Below are 20254 nucleotides of genomic sequence, written 5' to 3' on the forward strand. Positions count from 1 at the left end.
CGTTAGTTGCTGGAAAAAAGCCTCGTCCACCTCATCCCCCTGGTCCGGTGGTCTATAGCAGACTCCCACCACGACATCACCCTTGTTGCTCGTACTTCTAAACTTAATCCAGAGACTCTCAGGTTTTTCTGCAGTTTCATACCGGAGCTCTGAGCAGTCATACTGCTCTCTTACATACAATGCAACTCCCCCACCTTTTCTGCCCTGCCTGTCCTTCCTGAACAGTTTAGATCCATCCATGACAGTACTCCAGTCATGTGAGTTATCCCACGAAGTCTCTGTTATTCCAATCACATCATAATTCCTTGACTGTGCCAGGACTTCCAGTTCTCCCTGCTTGTTTCCCAGGCTTCTTGCATTTGTGTATAGGCACTTGAGATAACTTGCTGTTTGTCCTGCCTTGTTAGTATGAGGCAGGAGCCCTCCCCTCTCGCACTCTCCTGCTCGTGCTTCCTCCCGGTATCCCGCATCCCCACTTACCTCAGGGCTTTGGTCTCCTTCCCCCGGTGAACCTACTTTAACGCCCTCCTCACTAGGTTAGTCAGCCTGCTTGCGAAGATGCTCTTCCCTCTCTTCGTTAGGTGGAGCTCGTCTCTGGCTAGCACTCCTCCTTCTTGGAACACCATCCCATGGTCAAAGAATCCAAAGCCTTCTGTCCGACACCACCTGCATAGCCATTCGTTGACTTCCACGATTTGACGGTCTCTACCCAGGCCTTTTCCTTCCACGGGGAGGATGGACGAGAACACCACTTGCCCCTCAAACTTCTTTATCCTTCTTCCTAGAGCCACGTAGTCTGCAGTGATCTGCTCAAGGTCATTTTTCTAGTTAGTTAGGTTGTTCATTGGCGACTTCTTTACCCTTCCCAGCCCGGGGACTGTGCCCTTTCAAGCCAGTTTTTAAAACTGTGTCTTGTGCCCTTGCTCCTTCTCAGTGAGCGATGAGCATACCCGCTACTTGTAGTGTCTGGGTGAAGCCTACATAGTTTCCCGCTGCTCCATTTGCTGCTCTTTTCCACCACGGACCCGAGCAACTTGTGAGCTTTGCCTCTGCAATTTCTTAATGGAGGAGGCACTGCGCCCACATGCACAGCTCCAATGGAACCACCAGAGCGACGCCCATCACTGGTGGTGAGCACGTCACTGAGTCCTTCCATTGCGGCATCACCACACACACCAAAGCCCCACCACGTGCACAAGAAGCACGGGCACAAAGGTGACTCCCTGACAGGAACCACCTCAAAGGGCAGTGTTTCTTCCCCAGATCGGGATCGGTCGGGCGAGAAGTCATGCACTACAGCTGACGGTCCAGCCTCAACTTCAGCACTGTCCCCAAAGAGAATGCAGACAAAGCATCGCTCCAAATGCCACCTCTCACCATTGACCCCATCTGTTCTGGCACCGGGACCCTCTACTTTTCTCCTGGCACCATCAATCCCGCCGAGACGCTCAGGCTCAATGCATCTGGTCCTGTGCCCTCTGGGCCATTTATTGCCTCTCACACCATCGGCGGAACTTATGTTACCCTTTGTCAGTACTCCACCATGTTCCACACCACAACTGGACCTGGGGATTACAGGTTGATGAGAAGCTGGATATGAGTCAGCAGTGTGCCCTTGTTGCCAAGAAGGCCAACCGCATATTGGGCTGTATTACTAGGAACATTACCAGCAGATCAAGGGAAGTGATTATTCCCCTCTATTTGGCACTGGTGAGGCCACACCTGGAGTATTGCATCCAGTTTTGGTCCCCCCCACTACAGAAGGGATGTGGACAAATTGGAGATAGTCCAGCAGAGGGCAACGAAAATGAATTAGGGGGCTGGGGCACATGATTTATGAGGAGAGGCTCAGGGAGCTGGGGTTATTTAGTCTGCAGAAGAGAAGAGTGAGTGGGGATTTGATAGCAGCCTTCAACTACCTGAAGGGGGGTTCCAAACAGTATGGAGCTAGGCTGTTCTCAGTGTTGGCAGATGACAGAACAAGAAGCAATGGTCTCAAATTGCAGTGCGGGAGGTCTAGGTTGGATATTAGGAAACACTAGTTCACTAGGAGGGTGGTGAAGCACTGGAATGGGTTAACTAAGGAGGTGGTGGAATCTCCATCCTTAGAGGTTTTCAAGGCCCAGCTTGACAAAGCCCTGGCTGGGATGATTTAGTTGGGGATTGGTCCCTGCTTTGAGCAGGGGATTGGACTAGATGACCTCCTGAGGTCTCTTCCAACCCTAATATTCTATGATTCTATGAGTCTCCCCAACATGGTGGGTTGCCCCTATTATAGGGTTGCCTGAGCCCTAAGTGCCCTCCTTCCATGTCCAAACTTAGCCTTCTCACCCACAAAAATGTTAGAGTACACTTAATCTATAGGCTGGTATGTTCATGCATATTAATGACATATTCATAACTATTAGAGACCACTAGCTCATCTTCACCTCTGTTATTTCTGTTCTAATCAGTTATTTCCATGTTTTTTGTGGTGTACCTGTTAAGTCTGAAACAGGCCATGAACTTGGGTGGCCTTACCTACCAACTTGCTTTAACTTGCCTACTTATCTATGTGAAAGGTCACAAACATATATACTGTATGCTTTAGCTCATCACCACCTATCTAGGGTAAAGGTCTCGAACAGATGTATGTTAACTTGCCTTGGCTTAACATACAGAATGTTACCTGTAGGTTCCTTCCATTATAGCTCAAATACTCTAATACAAATTGGTAAACCTATTATAATAACAAATAATAAACCTAAATGATTAAACTCATAACAAAATATATATATGCAAGCAAGCAGGCTAGCTTTATAGGCTACAAGCCATACTTGCATGACTGGCTGGTGCAGAGAAGATATTTTCATCAGTCCTCAGTCTGTGTGCCTCACGCTCTGTTCCAGAGCCTGGGTATGAAAGTCAATTGTGGAGAAAATGAACTTGGTACCCCCCTATTTCTCCCCCAGTCCAGTGAATCAGATTTATCACTGTGATCCTGGACTTCACAAGATCCATGCCCTACCTCCCCCAGGACAGCTTCAAGAATGTGCTGGCACCAGTTCTACAGTTAGAATCAAACCCAGATACAGATGTGTAAGGATGTGTCTTGCCACTCTTTGTCATGTGGCCTCCTGTGCCTTTGTGACAAATTCACCTCAATTGCATGCAAGGTTGATTGAGATAGGTTTACAAACTCACCAGATGTCATCTAGACATGCCTCTCTGAGTTCCCTCTACTCATGTCATACCTGAAATTATGGAAGGACCTCGCAAATACCTGCAGAGGGATCTCCTTCCACCCCAGGACCTTCTTAATAGATGCTTCGCTTCTGGGTTGGGAAATGTGCATGGAAGACCTTGGTGTACAAGACCTATGGACTGCAATGAAAACAAAAATGCACATCAATCTTCTGGAGCTCAGAGCTGTGTTCAAAGCATTCAAGTCCATTCTCCAATAAATCAAGGAATAGACAATCCAAATAATGACCGAAAACATGACCACCATAGTCTACATCAACAAGCAGGATGGCATGAGGTTTTTTCCCTCTCTGCCACGAAACCATCAGACTGAAACTAGCGCAACAGCTGTACTGGGGCAGCCCGGCTTCCCCAGGGGGCAATTTAAAGGGCCTGGGGCTCCCAGCAGTTCCGCCACGACTCCAGGGCTCCGGGGGCTATATAAAGGACCGGAGCGATAGAAGCAGGGGAGCAGCAGGCTCTTTAAATAGCCCCCGGAACCCCGGGCTGCTGCTGCTACCACCCTGGTGGGGGAGGAGGAGAAGGGGGGGGCACTTACCTTACAGGGTGGGCTGGGGTTGGCTCTGACCCCCTTGGCACCATCCTTTCCGCCCTAGGCACCGCCCCTTCTGGGGGCCAGAGCTGGCCCCAGCATACCGGTAAGTCACTGGACTTATTTTCACCCCTGTATATCACATTGGTAGATGTGCAGATGAATGAGCCCCTGATGGTGTGGCTGATGTGGTTAGGTCCTATGATGATGTCCCTTGAATAGATATGCGGACAGAGTTGGCAACAGGGTTTGTTGCAGGGATTGGTTCCTGAGTTAGTTTTTTTTGTTGTGTGGTGTGTAGTTGCTGGTGAGTATTTGCTTCAGGTTGGGGGCTGTCTGTAAGTGAGGACTAGCCTGTCTCCAAGGTCTGTGAGAGTGAGGGATCATCCTTCAGGATAGGTTGTAGATCCTTGATGGATGTGCTGGAGAGGTTTTAGATGGGGGCTGTACGTGATGGCCAGTGGTGTTCTGTTATTTTCCTTGTTGGACCTGTCCTGTAGTAGGTGACTTTTGGGTACCCTTCTGGCTCTGTCAGTCTGTTTCTTCACTTCACCAGGTGGGTACTGTAGTTTTAAGAATGCTTGATAGAGATCCTGTAGGTGTTTGTCTCTGTCTGAGGGATTGGAGCAAATGCGATTGTATCTTAGAGCTTGGCTGTAGACAATGGATTGTGTGATGTGGTCTGGATGAAAGCTGGAGGATGTAGGTAAGTATAGAGGTCAGTAGGTTTCCAGTATAGGGTGCTGTTTATGTGACCATCGCTTTATTAGCACTGTAGTGTCCAGGAAGTGGGCACTCTTGTGTGGACTGGTCCAGGCTGAGGTTGATGGTGGGGTGGAAATTGTTGAAATCCTGGTGAATTCCTCAAGGGCCTCCTTCCCATGGGTCCATATGATGAAGATGTCATCAATGCAGCACAAAGTAGAGTAGGGGTGCTAGGGACGAGAGCTGAGGAAGCGTTGTTCTGAGTCAGCCATAAAAATGTTGCATACTGTGGGGCCATGCGGGTACCCATAGCAGTGACGCTGATTTGAAGGTATACATTGTCCCCAATGTGAAATGTTGTGGGTGAGGACAAAGTCACAAAGTTCAGCCACCAGGTTTGCCGTGACATTATCGGGATACTGTTCCTGACAGCTTGTAGTCCATCTTTGTGTGGAATGTGGTGTAGAGAGCTTCTCCATCCATGGTGGCCAGGATGCTGTTTTCAGGAAGATCACCAATGGATTGTAGTTTCCTCAGGAAGTCAGTGGTGTCTCGAAGATAGCTGGGAGTGCTGGTAGCATAGGGCCTGAGGAGGGAGTCTACATAGCCAGACATCCTGCTGTCAGGGTTCCAATGCCCGAGATGGTGGGGCGTCAGGATTCCCAGGCTTATGGATCTGGGTAGCAGATAGAATACCCTGGTTGGGTCTCTAGGGGTGTGTCTGTGTAGATTTGTTCCTGTGCTTCTTCAGAGAGTTTCTTGAGTAGATGGTGTAGTTTCTTTTAGTAACCTTCAGTGGGATCAGAGAGTAATGGCCTGTAGAATGTGGTGTCAGAGAGTTGCCTAGCAGCCTCTCGTTCATATTTCGACCTATTCATGATGACTACAGCACCTCCTTTATCAGCCTTTTTGATTATAATGTCAGAGTTCCTTCTGAGGCTGTGGATGGCGTTGTGTTCTGCACGGCTGAAGGTTATAGGAAAGTGATGCTGCTTTTCCACAATTTCAGCCCGTGCTCGTCGGTGAAAGCATTTTATGTAGAAGTCCAGTCTGTTGTTTCGACCTTCAGGAGGAGTCCACATAGAATCCTTCTTTTTGTAGCGTTGGTAGGAAGGTTTCTGTCCGTTAGTGTGCTGTTCAGCAGTGTGGTGGAAATATTCCTTGAGTCAGAGACGGTGAAAGTAGGATTCTAGGTCGCTGCAGAACTGTATGATGTCAATGGGGGTGGTGGGGCAGAAGGAGAGGCCCCGAGATAGGACAGACTCTTCTGCTGGGCTAAGAGTATAGCTGGATAGATTAACAATATTGTTGGGTGAGTTAAGGGTACCACTGTTGTGGGCCCTTGTGCTTTAGTGTTTTCCTGCATCAGTGCCTATATTTGTTGCTTTGTTTTAATAGAGACAATTCTATTTACATATTTATATAGCATCTTTCATCCAGAAAGATCCCAAAATATCTTAACAGACTTGGCAAACTGGCTCACTGTCCACAGGGATCACTGAATCCTCCTGAAATAAGTTAGTTCTTGACAGTGCATGCTTCACATTATCCAACAGTTCAGGGCAGGATGTGAAAAAGAATTCTGTATCTAGGTGAAGTGTAGGAGTAGTCAGGAAAGCAGAACATGGCCAAGACATCAGAGTTAACATGCTTATTCTGGGGAAAGATGCCTTGGGATTCTTAATAACTGTAATTTGTCAAAATGACAGTTCTGTGTTTCATATGAATTACAGATGGGCTAAAGAGGATAAACTCAGACACACTGTGGCTTGGGGACACGTAAATACAAGAATGTCCATATTATTTCTTTTACTTTTCAGATTCATGAGACAATTGAATCTATAAACCAGCTAAAGATACAACGTGATTTCATGCTGAGTTTCTCTAAAGATCCCAAAGGATACATTCAAGATCTTCTCCGATCCCAGAGTAGGGATCTCAAGGTGAGCAGGGCATTCTGGGAGGGAAGAGGAGTCAGTGGAGCATGGGCTTGAGCTGTGCAGTTTCAGATTCATAAATTCCAAGGACAGAAGGGACCATTGTGATCATCTAGTTTGGCTTCCCGTATAACACAGGCCATAGAACTTCCCAAAATAATTCCTAGAGCAGATCTTTTAGAAAAATTGTAATGTGAGAGAAGTGTTTGTAGTTCACAAGGTTTCAACAAATATTTTTGATTGGTTCTGATCCATGTAGCTTTACTAAAAAGATTTGTGAAGTATTTTATTTGCTATTTTGAACACCTGCGAGCATGGTAGGTGCTTTGCCATGCAAATCCCCCTTTATGACTCACCTTTGCCTTGATGTGTACAAAAAGCTGCCAGGTGATAATGACTAGTTAGAGGGCAAGTCTGACTACTGTTTATAATGAAAAATACTTCATTTATTTTGTCCACCTATTGTGTTTTCGCCTTGGTCCAGGGACTGTCTTTTATTTCATGACTATATCACCCAACACAATGAAGTTTTGATCCTTCACTGGGAACTCTAGGTTTTATTGCAGTACAATAATGAATAATAATGGTTCACAGAAACAAATAAAGACACTTTCCCTTCCCTTCAGAAGTCCTGAATGCAGATGTGTATTTGAGTTGTCTGCATGGAGTTGATAACTAAACTGCTATGATCAGATGATGAGTTTGGGGTGTAGGGCTGAGCTGGGGCCCTCTGGCTATGAAATAAAATCCTATGAAGTTGTACAAAACACAGCTACCTAATCCCACAGTGCCTCATCATAACTTTTGCTTGATTTTAATTTCCTTAAAATGATAAACAAGAAGATTAAATGCCAAGCCCTATTACTGCAATATTGAAGATGCCAGTTTAAATATACTAAAATCAGTAACTGAGAAATTTCAGTCTTTGGAGTAATATTAACTTCCCACATTGTACTTAGGTAGGATTTTCAATTACTAGTTAGATTATTACATTGTATGCTATGGTAAACCACTATCTTATCATTAATAGCTCCCTCCAAAAAAAAACTTTAAATTAAATTTAATATGGCTACAATAAATAACAATAATTATTTATGTCTCACCCAAAACTGTGCTATGCACGTCACTAAATGTGTAAAAGAAGTAGCCCAATGGCTGAAGAATATACAGTGTAAAATTAGACCAAACACAATGAGAAATAAGAGAACCCTTATACAAAATATGTGACAAGAACAGCACATTTAAAAATGAACATTAAACAAATGGAAACACTCTAATTCTTCTTCAAGTGATGCTCCCTATGTGGATTCTAAACGTGGGTGTGCATGCATGCCATGTGCCGGAGCTGGAACTGTTCATAGTAGTGTCCATTGACCTGCACATGCGTTGTGCATTGCTGCTTGGCGCATCCAAGGATTTAAGAGGCTGTGTGAGTCAACGTCACTTCAGTTCCCTCTTACCGCCACATGGCCAGAGTCGCAACCTCTGTTCCTCAGTGCTCTTAGCTTGCTAAGAGAACTGCTTCTGTTAGTTGTACATAGTTTTCTTCTAGTCTTAGTTGTTTGTTGTCCGTTTGTTCATCAGTTAGTTTTCTGTTGGACTTCTCCCCTCCGGGGACTATGCCCTGGCAGTAGGGTTAAAACACTGTGCTTCGTGCCCATGCTACTTCTCTATGAGTGACGAGCACCAACCTTGTCTTTATTGCCTTGGTGAGGCTCACATCACTGCCCGCTGCTCCATCTGCCAATCGTTCCCACCGCACACCCGGGAGGCCAGAGAACTGCCTCTGCAAGAACATGCGCTCCTGGGTTCAGGACTCACTGATCCTCTGGAACTACACTCGACACCGGCAGTGAGCACCTCCCTGTGCCCTTCCTGACCGGCACTGACGGCACCAGTGCACCCCCCAAAAGCCCACTGTACGCATAAGAAGCTCACTCATGGGCACAAGGGTTGCTCCCCGACAGGGACGGCCCCCAAATGCAGTGTTGCCTCCCTGAGCTGTGCCAGGTCAGCTGAGAAGTTGTATGTTGACCCGGATGTTCCTGCTCCGAAGAAGTCCCTCTCTGAGAACAAGTTAAAAGCACCGCCCTCTACCGGCGCCAACACCAGACATGGTGACTGGCCCGCCGCCGTTGCCCCTGCTGCAGTTAACTCCACCGTGCCCATCCCGACTGGCCTGCTCGGTGCTGCGCCCGCTGGGATGTTTGTCCTCGCTCACACCAACGGCTAAGCTCATGCTGCTGTGTGCGGGCTCCTCTGCCCACTCCAGGCCTCCAGTCGCTCTTTGCCTACCATCTCCCGCGGACAAGCTGCTCCTGCTCCAGCCTCTCACTCCGCTCCACACTTCTCGGCTGGGCTCTTCCACAGGTGCACCTCTGCTCTTGGACAGTCCCACCCTTCCTGCACTGACACTCCCAACAGCTCTATACCTACCAGACCCGTCGTCCGATTCCGAGCGGTCCTGCCTACCAGATCCCACCTTCTTGCCTACACGGTCCTAAAGCCTGGACCCTTGGTGCCAACTATACCCTCTGGTGTATGCTCCACTGGCCAACCCATGGTTCAGCTACCCGCAGGTGCCGGCGCTGCCTGGCAACCCCTACGCCTGACCCTACTGGGCCGCCTGGAACCGCTGCCATGAGCGCAGGATGCCATCTCACTCACAGCACCAACCATCCCCATCACACACAGCCCCTCCCTCTGTCTTCAAGGAACCTCCGGCCATCCCACTCCAGCGCTACCGGTGGTATCTCGCCACCTCCAGTCCATACAGGCACCTCCTCATCTCCAGACGATTGCCATCATTCTTCCGCTCTCTCTCCCCTGCCAACCATGTGCAACGTACCAGGACTTACTTCGACGTATGGCCATGGCCCTCAGTCTGCCTGTCGAAGATGTCCAGGATCCACAGGCACTGACGGCATTCCTGGACATCCTACAACCCCCGGACTCTCATGTACTGCCCTCCCTATCCATGATGCCCTCCTGCAACTGGTCCAGACTGTTTGGCCACTCTCCAGCCTCCTGTGCCTCTACACCAAAGCGGACAGAACACCAATACTTCGTGCCCTCCAAGGGCAGGGACTTTCTTTTCACCCACCTGCTCCCCAACTCGCTGGTGGTCCAAGCCGCGACCAAGCACACCTGCCAGCACCACCTGCAGTCCCCACCCCCTGACTGGGCCACCAAGAAGTTGGACCTCCTGTGCTGCAAGGTTTACTCCTCTGCTGGCCTCCAGTTCTGCATTGCCAGCTACTAGGCCATCCTGGCCAAGTATGACTTCCTTTCATGCTCCAACCTTGTGGATTTCCAGGCCTTCCTTCTCCAAGAGAAACAGCAGGACTTCCAACATCTCCTAGATGACGGAAAGTTGATGGCCAAGGGGGCTCTCTAGGCTGTGGTTGATGCTGCCAATACTGCTTCCCACTCGCTGGCATCTGGAGTCATCCTTCACCGGGACTCCCTGGCTCCAATCTGGCAACTTCCCAAAAGAGGTCCAGACCACCATGAGGATCTCTCCTTCGACAACCACAAGTTGTTCAATGACAAAATGGACGAGTCTTTGCACTCCCGCAGAGACTTTTGTGCCACTCTCCGGTCACTGGGCCTTTATACCCCACCCTCGGCCCTCATACCAACCTTACCCTGAGCACCTACCAGATTCTTCTTGGCATCATCCACACTCCTAGCAATCCCGCTATTCTGCTGCTACTCCTGCTTCTACCCTCCCTCAATGTCCCTCCAAGCAACCCTTTTGACTCCTTCCCTGACCCATGAACCTTCCTCTCCCCACCTCACTGCCCTGCAGATGGTTTCTGGGGGTTGCCTCACCCTCTTCGCTCACAACTGGGGCAAGATTACCACTGACCACTGGGTGCTGAACATTGTCCATTAGGGGTATGTAGCCAATGATTTTAGTTTATTGTTCATTTATTGTGTGATGTTATGATTAACTAACATGTTATGTCATATATAATCACTGTATGCTAAATAGAGTTAAATTGTAGGATTATAGAAGTATAAGATTGATTAGTATTTAGAAGGGGTAATTATATATTAGGTTTCTAAGTAAGTAAGCTGGAACGCAAGGCCTGTAGGCTGAAGCCTGCAAGATTTTAGCTAGCTATTTTAGGCCTTGGAGCAAAGAAATGCTAACATAAGTAAATGACCAAAGAATAACCCGATGCCCTAAGGTTATGGGAAAAGATGTACCAATGGGTGATATTGCAAAAAATTAACAGTAAGAGTAATTTTTTGTTTACAGGTATCAGAGGGGTAGCCATGTTAGTTTGGATCTGTAAAAGTGGCAAAGAGTCCTGTGGCACCAGTACACCAGATGTGGCCTCACCAGTGCTGAATAGAGGGGAATAATCACTTCCCTCGATCTGCAGGCAATGCTCCTACTAATGCAGGCCAATATGCCGTTGACCTTCTTGGCAACAAGGTCACACTGTTGACTCATATCCAGCTTCTTGTCCACTGTAATTCCCAGGTCCTTTTCTGCAGAACTGCTGCTTAGCCAGTTGGTCCCCAGCCTGTAGAAGTGCATGGGATTCTTCTGTCCTGAGTGCAGGACTCTGCATTTGTCCTTGTTGAACCTCATCATATTTCTTTTGGCCCAATCCTCCACTTTGTCTAGGTCACTCTGGACCCTATCCCTACCCTCCAGCATATCTACCTCTCCCACCAGCTTAGTGTCATCCGCAAACTTGCTGAGGGTGCAATGCATCCCATCATACAGATCACTAATGTCTGTGTGGTCACTACCCTTGGTCTTTATGTGTTCCTAGAGACTCTAAATCTGAAGCAAGTAGCAGAGGCAACTTTTGCTTGAAACTGTAACAATCAGAGCCGAATGCATAGTGGTATAATACCACATTACAAAATGCACTTTACATTAAATAAAAAGCTACATGCACCTAATTGAATTCCTCTCCTGCCCGCCTTGTTGCCCACCCCAGGAGCACCCTGCCACGTTATCGCATTCTCACCTTCTCCGAGAGGAAGTGGATGCCCTCTTCTAGAAGGGCGCTATAAAACACTCTCTGCAGCACTACCAGAGCCTTCTATGCCCCCAATTTCCTCACACCGAAGAAAGGTGGTGGCATCCACACTTTCTTGGACCTCCAGCTGCTGAACAAATTTATTCACAAGTTCCGTTCTTCTTCAAGTGCTTGTTCATATCCATTCCAATCAGGTGGTGTGTACACCTCATGCACGCCAGCCAGAAGATTTTTCCCTTAGCAGCATCCATAGGGTCGGCATGGGCGCCCCTGGAGTTGCGCCCTCATGGCGCCCAATATAGGGCCCTGCCGATCGCCCACTCCCTCAGTTCTTTCTTACCGCTGGTGACGGCTAGCTGGAACAACACTCATTCTTGCTTGCAAGCACTTTTGGCAGTGTTCTTTTCAGTTTTGATTGTAAAATAGTGTAAATAGTTAGTTAGTTAGTAATCATAGTTAGTTGTTGTGTTTCTTGGGGGGGGGTTTCTCCCCCCAACAACGTCTTCCCAGTTCTGGGGCATGCCTGGGTCTCCAGGGTTCAAACTCTGCGAGGACTGTGGCAAGTTTATGCCCAAGAATGACACACACTCTTCTTGTTTCTGGTGCCTCAGGGAGCGCCACCGAAAGGACAAGTGCAGGATCTGCAAGGGTTTTCGCCCTAGGACCATTAAAGACTGGGAGCAAAGACTTAAGATCCTGCTAATGGAAGCGGCACTCTGGATACATTCCAGCCCGGGGTCTGCAGAACCAATGCCGAGCACTTCCTTGTTGGTCCACAGTGCTTCAGCACCTATGGTGCACGAGTCAGCGCTGAACAAGAACCCTAAGGTCTCACAGCACCGCCACGGCTCCGCTCATAAAAAACCTTCTTCGGTGCAGCACCGTTCTCAGTCCCCGGTGGCACAAAAGAAGAAAAGGCCAGAGAGGGGTCGGTCTCCCTCTCTAAAGACCAGGGGACCTGTGGCATCAACGAGTGTCTCAAGCCAGGCCACTTCATCTCTCCAGGCCACCTCGTCTCTCCAGCCTTCTAGGGTGTCGTTGACTCCTGCCCCATCTGGGGTTCAGTTGAGTCCGAATCCTCAACAGTCCTCGGACCTCCAAGGTGATCACCTCCAACTCTCCTTGATGCCGGAGGCATCTGAGGCAGCCAAGGACCATATACGCCTCATAGTGCTATCCTCCCCGCAGAGGAGAGACAAGTTGCCTGTGACTGTGCGGCCCCAGTGTGATGGGTTCGGTTACAGAGACCCCCTTGGGACTGCCACCTGATGTGCTGAGACCACCTCTGAGCCCATTTTCCCTGCCAGCTTGGGACTTCATACCCTGTCTTGTAGAGCGAAACACACCAGCCTGCTACAAACACAGACCCAGGTCTGAACCACATCCCCCAAAAGCTGCAGACTTAACTGAAAACAGCTTAAGAAATGCTCCTGTCTCTAGCATCCAGACACCCAGCTCCCAATGGGATCCAAACCCCAAATAAAATCCATTTTACTCTGTATAAAGCTTTTACAGGGTAAACTAATAAATTGTCCGCCCTCTATGACACAGATAGATATCATAGAATCATAGAATATCAGGGTTGGAAGGGACCCCAGAAGGTCATCTAGTCCAACCCCCTGCTTGAAGCAGGACCAATTCCCAGAATATGCACAGCTGTTTGCTCCCCCAGGAATTAATTACTAACTCTGGGTTCAATAATAAGCAAAAGTGATTTTATTAAGTATAAAAAGTAGGATTTAAGTGGTTCCAAGTAATAAGAGACAGAACAAAGTAAGTTACCATGCAAAATAAAACAAAACAAGCAAGCCCAAGAATGCCCAATACGTTAAGAAACTGATTACAGATAAAATCTCACCCTCAGAGATGTTCCAATAAGCTTCTTTCACAGACTGGACTCCTTCCTAGTCTGGGCCCAATCCTTTCCCCTGGTACAGTCCTTTTTCCAGCTCAGGTGGTAGCTAAGGGATTTCTCATGACTGCAGCCCCCTTGGTTCTGTTCCACCCCCTTATATAGCTTTGGCACAAGGCGGGAATCTTTTGTCTCTCTGGGTCCCCGCCCCTCCTTCTAAATGGAAAAGCACCAGGTTTAAGATTCCAGTAACAGGTGACATGGTCACATGTCCTGTGATATCCCAAGCCTTAATTCTTCCTGGCCTGACTCACAGGAAGGCTTGCAAGTAAACAGAGCCATTTACAACCAATTGTCCTAGTTTATGGGAGCCATCAAGATTCCAAACCACCATTAAGAGCCCACACTTTGCATAATTACAATAGGACCTCAGAGTTATATTTCATATTTCTAATTTCAAATACAAGAATGATACATTTATACAAATAGGATGACCACACTCAGTAGATTATAAGCTTTGTAATGATACCTTACAAGAGACCTTTTGCATGAAGCATACTCCAGTTACATTATATTTCACACTCATTAGCATATTTTCATAAAATCATATAGAGTGCAACGTCACACCCAGTTTCAATCAAAGGGCAAACCAGCGCTGATGGTGCGCCGATCCCCATCTCCGGCGCAACTCTCCCTGGCACAGCCCACCCACTCAGGGGATCCACACCGGTCCCTGACATCTTGGCACCGCTCTCTGGCAGCCCAGAGTACTGCTCCTCCATGGTCCTCCTACTCTGAGACCTCGGAGTCGGAAGTAGAGTCCTATCATTCCAATAGGACCAGGGGCAGGAGGTCCAGATCCTGCCGCGACCACCAGCCCTACCCGGCACTGTGGCCTCCGCAGTGGCAGCCTTTGACACAGTGGCCCTTTTGGACACCCTGGGTGTATCGCCAGGGACAGGTCCAGGTCTAGGTCTGTGTCCTCAGTGTCCTTCGCCCCACCACAGGCAACGCCAGCACTGCTGGCAGTGGCACCGTTGACAGAAGTGCCGACACCGCTGTTGCCCCCTTTGACCCTTCCGTCAGTGGCACCACTGGCGGCTACAGCATCGATACCTCCGGTGTCAAGGATATCCGCACCGCCAGGATCAACAACTTTGGCACCGCCTGCCTCGGCACCGATGTTTCCGCCCCCAGTGGGCCCAGCATTGCAAGCTTTGTGCTGCAAGATGTACAGGGCGCTGAAGGGAGTGAGCAGGATCCACTGCCAAGCCTCTCTTCCTCGTCCTCTCCAGATGAACCCTGGCGGGGACATCGACGGCCCCAGCTCTGGATGATAACAGGGTTCCAACCCAGTCGTCAACATCCTTGCACCCTCCGGTCCCTCTCTTATCACATTGCCCTTAATAAAGACGATTACAGAGACAGATGGCAGACCCCTACATCTCTGGCCCCTATGGCTAAGAGGAATGAGAGGCAGTACTTTGTCCCTTCTAAGGGATATGAACATTTATACACCCACCCACTCCCCGACTCCCTGGTGGTTAATGCAGCCAATCAGCGAGAGCGCCAGGGCTACCAGGGCCCCTCCGCTAAGAATAGGGAGGCAAAAAGACTTGACCTTTTCGGCAGGAAGATCTATTCCACTGGGGGACTACAGCTCCACATTGCAAATCAACAGGCCATTGTGATCAGATACACACACAACACCTGTGCTGCGATGGCCAAGATTGCGGAGCTGCTGCTGCCGCAGGACTCTCACTCAGAGTTCTAGGCATTGGTGGAGGAGGGAAGCTGGTCTCCCGAGCTTCCCTACAGGCAGCATTGGACGCAGCAGATGCAGCCTCATGCACAATGGCCAGGGGGGTTGTAATGAGGAGGGGTTCCTGGTTGCAGGTCTCTGGTCTGCCCCATGAGGTCCAGCAAACTATCCAGGACCTCCCCTTCGAGGGTTCGGCCCTCTTTTCCGATAAGACGGATAAGAGACTCCATAGTCTGAAAGACTCAAGGGCCACCCTTAGATCTTTGGGGCTGCATACACCAGCCACTCAACGTAGGCATTTCCGACCACAGCCTCCCTCCAGGTTCCACCAACCTCAGAACTGCCAGGACACTACTCGTAGGAGGAATAGGAGCGGTAGAAGGAGACAACACCCCTCCTCAGGCCAGAGCTTGGGCCAGCTCAAGCCTCCGCCAGGCCCCAGACCACCAGTACTACAACTGGATCTATCCTCTCTTACCTTTTCGTCCCGACTGTCCCCTTTCTACCATGCTTGGTCCCGTATCACCTCGGACTGCTGGGTGCTCTGCACGGTAGAGAGGGGATATTCCATCCCATTCTTTGCCCTCCCACCCTTCCACCCTCTTTCCCCGTCCCTTTTCAGGGACCCCTCTCATGAGCAACTTTTCATACAGGAAGTGCACTCACTCCTCTTTGTAGGGACAATGGAAGAGGTTCCTCAGGAGCAAAGGGGCAAGGGCTTCTACACCCAGTATTTCCCAATACCAAAAGACAAGGGTGGCCTCAGGCCCATCCTGGTCCTGCGGGAACTCAACAAGTTCTTCAAGAAACTCAGGTTCCGCATGGTCTCTTTGGCCTCCATTATCCCCTTATTGGATCCAGGAGACTGGTATGTCGCCCTCGACTTGAAGGACAAGTGCAGAGTCCTGCACTTAGGAAGGAAGAATCCCATGCACTGCTACAGACTAGGGACCAAGTGGCTAGGCAGCAGTTCTGCAGAAAAGGACCTAGGGGTTACGGTGGATGAGAAGCTGGATATGAGTCAACAGTGTGCCCTTGTTGCCAAGAAGGCTAACGGCATTTTGGGCTGTATAAGTAGGAAAATTGCCAGCAGATTGAGGGACGTGATCATTCCCCTCTATTCAACATTGGTGAGGCCTCATCTGGAGTACTGTGTCCAGTTTTGGGCCCCACACTTCAAGAAGGATATGGACAAATTGGAAAGAGTCCAGCGGAGGGCAACAAAAATGATTAGGGGGCCTGGAGCACATGACTTATGAGGAGAGGCTGAGGGAACTGGGACTATTTAGTCTGCAGAAGAGAAGAATGAGGGGGGATTTGATAGCTGCTTTCAGCTACCTGAAAGGGGGTTCCAAAAAGGATGGATCTAGACTGTTCTCAGTGGTACTAGATGATAGAACAAGGAGTAATGGTCTCACGTTACAGTAGGGGAAGTTTAGATTGGATATTAGGAAAAACTTTTTCACTAGGAGGGTGGTGAAGCACTGGAATGGGTTACCTAGGGAGGTGGTGGAATCTCCTTCCTTTGAGGTTTTTAAGGACAGGTTTGACAAAGCCTTGGCTGGGATGATTTAGTTGGGGATTAGGGCCTGCTTTGAGCAGGGGGTTGGACTAGATGACTTCCTGAGGTCCCTTCCAACCTTGATATTCTATGATTCTATGAGGCGTACTTTCACAAAGTGATAATTCCACCTCACAGAAGGTACCTCAGGTTTGTGGTGAACAACAGCCACTATCAGTTTACTATCCTCCCATTTGGCCTGTCAGCAGCACCTCAGGTGCTCACCAAGTGCATGGCAGTCATCGCGGTGTTCCTGCGCAAGTGGCAGGTACCAGGTGTTCCCTTGCCTCGACGACTGGCTGGTCAAAGGCCACTCCAGATCTCAAGTGGAAGAGCAGGTCGGCTTCATAAGAAGGACGTTCGTCAAACTGGGTCTCCTAAACGAGGCCAAGTCGACACTGTCTCCAGTGCGGAAGATAGAGTTTATAGGGGCAGTGCTAGACTCGACTCAAGCCAGGGCATACCTCCCAGAAGCCAGATTTCAGTCACTGGGCGACGTTGTACAGGGCCTCAGGCAGTTCCCCACCACTACAGCAAGGAAATGCCTGAAACTTCTGGGGCATATGGCCACTTGTACTTAGGTAGTACAGTATGCCAGACTCAGGCTTCGCCCGCTTCAGTCATGGCTAGCATCAGTATATTGACCAGCTTGAGACGCTTTGGACAGCATTGTAACCCTGCCTTGCCCAGTATTAGACTCCCTTCTGTGGTGGCTCAACCCACAGGTAATTTGTGCAGAAGTACCCTTCACCAGCCCCCAGCCATCCCTCTCATTAGTGACAGATGTGTCGGATCTGGGATGGGGGGCACATTTGAGAGACCCCAGGACACAAGGCCTCTGGTCCCAGGCGGACCTCGCTCTGCATATCAGTGTCAGAGAACTGAGAGCAGTGCACCTGGTGTGCCAGGCTTTCAGAATCTATATATCAGGGAGATGTGTATCAGTCCTCACGGACAACACCACGACAATGTTCTATATCAACAAACAAGGGGGTGCACGCTCCTCTCCTCTGTACCAGGAAGCCCTTATGCTGTGGGACTTCTGTGTAGAGCACTTGATACACCTGCAAGCATCATATCTCCCTGGGATACAGAATGAGCTGGCGGACAGTCTCAGCTGCTCTTTTCACGGCCACAAGTGGTCCCTCCGGCTGAACATAGTGAGCTCAATCTTCCATCTCTGGGGCTTTCCCCATACAGACCTGTTCGCCAAACGACGCAACAGGAACTGTCAGCTGTTTTGCTCCTTCCTGAATCACAGCCCAGGCTCCACTGCGGATGCGTTCCTACATCCATGGGGAGGCTGTCTCCTATATGCGTTACTGCTGGTTTCTTTAGTTCACAAGGTGCTTCTCAAGATCCACAGGGACTGAGCCCTAGAGATATTGATAGCCCCAGCATGGCCATGCCAGCACTAGTTCATATTGCTCCTAGAAATGTCCGTGGCAACTCCGGTCACCCTACCACTTCTCCAGGACCTAATCACGCAGGATCACGGCCACCTCCGGCACCCAAACCTCGAGTCGCTCCACCTCACAGTATGGAAGCTCCATAGCTGAACGCGGTGGAGCTGTCCTGCTCTGATCAAGTCAGACAAGTTCTGCTGGGCAGTAGAAAGCCCTCCACAAGAGTGACGTACCTTGCCAAGTGGAAGAGGTTCTCCGTCCGGTAGGAGCCGCACCATCAGTCGCCGCCGCTCGCTGCGGTGCTATTTACACTGGACTACCTCCTGCATCTGAAGCAACAGGCACTGTCAATGTCATCAATAAGGGTCCACTTGGCCACCATCTCCACCTTCCATCGGGGCGCAGACAGCTACTCAGTCTTCGCGAACCCGATGGTCAGCCATTTCCTTAAAGGTCTCGACAGACTCTACTCACAAGTGCAACAGCCTATACCGGCTTGGGACATTAATCTAGTCCTTTCCAGACTTACAGGTCCACCATTTGAACCACTGGCGACATGCTTCCTGCTTTATCTCTCATACAAGGTGGCGTTTCTAGTGGCGATAACCTCAGCTAGAAGAGTGTCGGAGCTCAGGGTCCTTACATCAGAGCCCCCTTACACAGCATTCCATAAGGACAAGGTTCAGCTCAGGCCTCACCTGGCTTTTCTTCCTAAGGTTGTCTCCCAGTTTCACATCAACCAGGACATCTTCCTCCCAGTATTCTATCCTAAGCCACATTCCAGTGGCAGAGAGCAGAGGCTCCACTCATTGGATGTCCGCAGGGCACTAGCCTTCTATATCGAGAGCGAAGCCATTCCAAAAGTCCAAAAATTCATAGCAGTGGCAGATAGAATGAAAGGCCTCCCTGTCTCATCGCAACGTATCTTGTCGTGGATCCTGTCATGCATTCGGGAGTGTTACGACTTGGAGCACTCCACCAGGGCTCAGGCCTCCTCAGCAGCACTCACCTTCTCCTAATTGTTGTTCTTCAAGGTGTGTTGTTCATGTCCATTCCAATACCCACCCTCCTACCCCTCTGTCAGAGCAGCCGGCAAGAAGAAACTGAGGGGTGGGGAGTCAGCAGGGCCCTATATTGGGCGCCATGAAGGCGTGACTCCAGGGGGAGCCCAGACTGACCCTAAGGACGCTGCTAAGGAAAAAATCTTACGGCTGGCTTGCATGCGGCGCGCACACACCTGATTGGAACGGATATGAACAACACATCTTGAAGAACAACAGTTACGAGAAGGTGAGTGCCCGTTTTTTTCCTGATGGTCACCCTCCCCGTCATTATTAGATGGACCTTTGGTCTTGACCCAGTATGGCAGTTCTTATGTATGTTTTCATGTATCCCCTCCCTTTTCCATGGAACCTTGTTCGTGGCTCTTGATATGAAGGACACATATTTCCATATCGACATCCACGCTACTCATCACAAGTTCCTCCGCTTCATGGTCGATCGCTCTCACTACCAGTTCCAGGTCCTCCCTTTCAGGATCGTTACCACCCCCCATGTCTTCACAAAGGTCTTCGCTGTTGTGGCAGCTCACATGCACCACCTGTGTCACATGGTGTTTCCATACCTGGACAATTGGCTCCTGGTGGTGTCCTCCCAGCCCCACCTCCTTACCATTATTTGGACCCTGTGTGCCCTTCTTGGCACCATAGGTATTTGTATCGAGGAAAAGTTGATCCTCACCCCTACCCACTCCCTCACCTTTATAGGTGCTCCCTTGGACTCTGTTGTGACTTATGCGTTCCTTCCCTTGGACCACTTCCCTGTTCTCACCACCCTCATCACACAGATCTGCTGCCGCCCATGCACACACATCTGTCACTGCCTATCCCTTCTAGGGCATATGGCAGCCTCCACCTCCGTTACCCCATATGCCCGTCTCCATCTGCCCTACCTTCAGATGTTGCTCCGCTCCGTCTAAAACCTGCAGTCCGACCACCTCAGCAAATGGGTCCTCATTCCCCAGTCAGTTCTCACCTCTCTCACCTGGTGGTGCAACCGTCCACGGTCTTAGCCTGCAACCGTCCATGGTCTTAGCCTGTGTCCCTTTCACACCTCCCATGCCCCACCTTACCTTCACAATGGATGCCTCACTCATTGGTCCTCTGGTCACCCAAGGAGGCACAGATACACAGGGCCAGCTCTAGGCACCAGCAAAACAAGCAGGTGCTTGGGGCAGCACATTTCTGGGGT

The 20254-nt window shown here is 49.7% G+C and overlaps 1 protein-coding gene across 8 annotated transcripts in view; it reads left to right on the forward strand.

Annotated features, from left to right (window-relative positions):
* SMARCD3 (SWI/SNF related, matrix associated, actin dependent regulator of chromatin, subfamily d, member 3) overlaps positions 1-20254 on the forward strand; it is a 246792-nt gene that overhangs the window by 212405 nt on the left and 14133 nt on the right. For all 8 annotated transcript variants that reach the window (XM_037891523.2, XM_043541891.1, XM_043541889.1 and 5 more), the window contains one exon: positions 6301-6423. In XM_037891523.2, coding sequence (XP_037747451.1) covers positions 6301-6423 — 123 coding nt within the window. The remainder of the gene's footprint in view (positions 1-6300; positions 6424-20254) is intronic.

The sequence above is a fragment of the Chelonia mydas genome, chromosome 2 (assembly GCF_015237465.2).
Source record: "Chelonia mydas isolate rCheMyd1 chromosome 2, rCheMyd1.pri.v2, whole genome shotgun sequence".
NCBI classification, from domain to species: Eukaryota; Metazoa; Chordata; order Testudines; family Cheloniidae; genus Chelonia; species Chelonia mydas.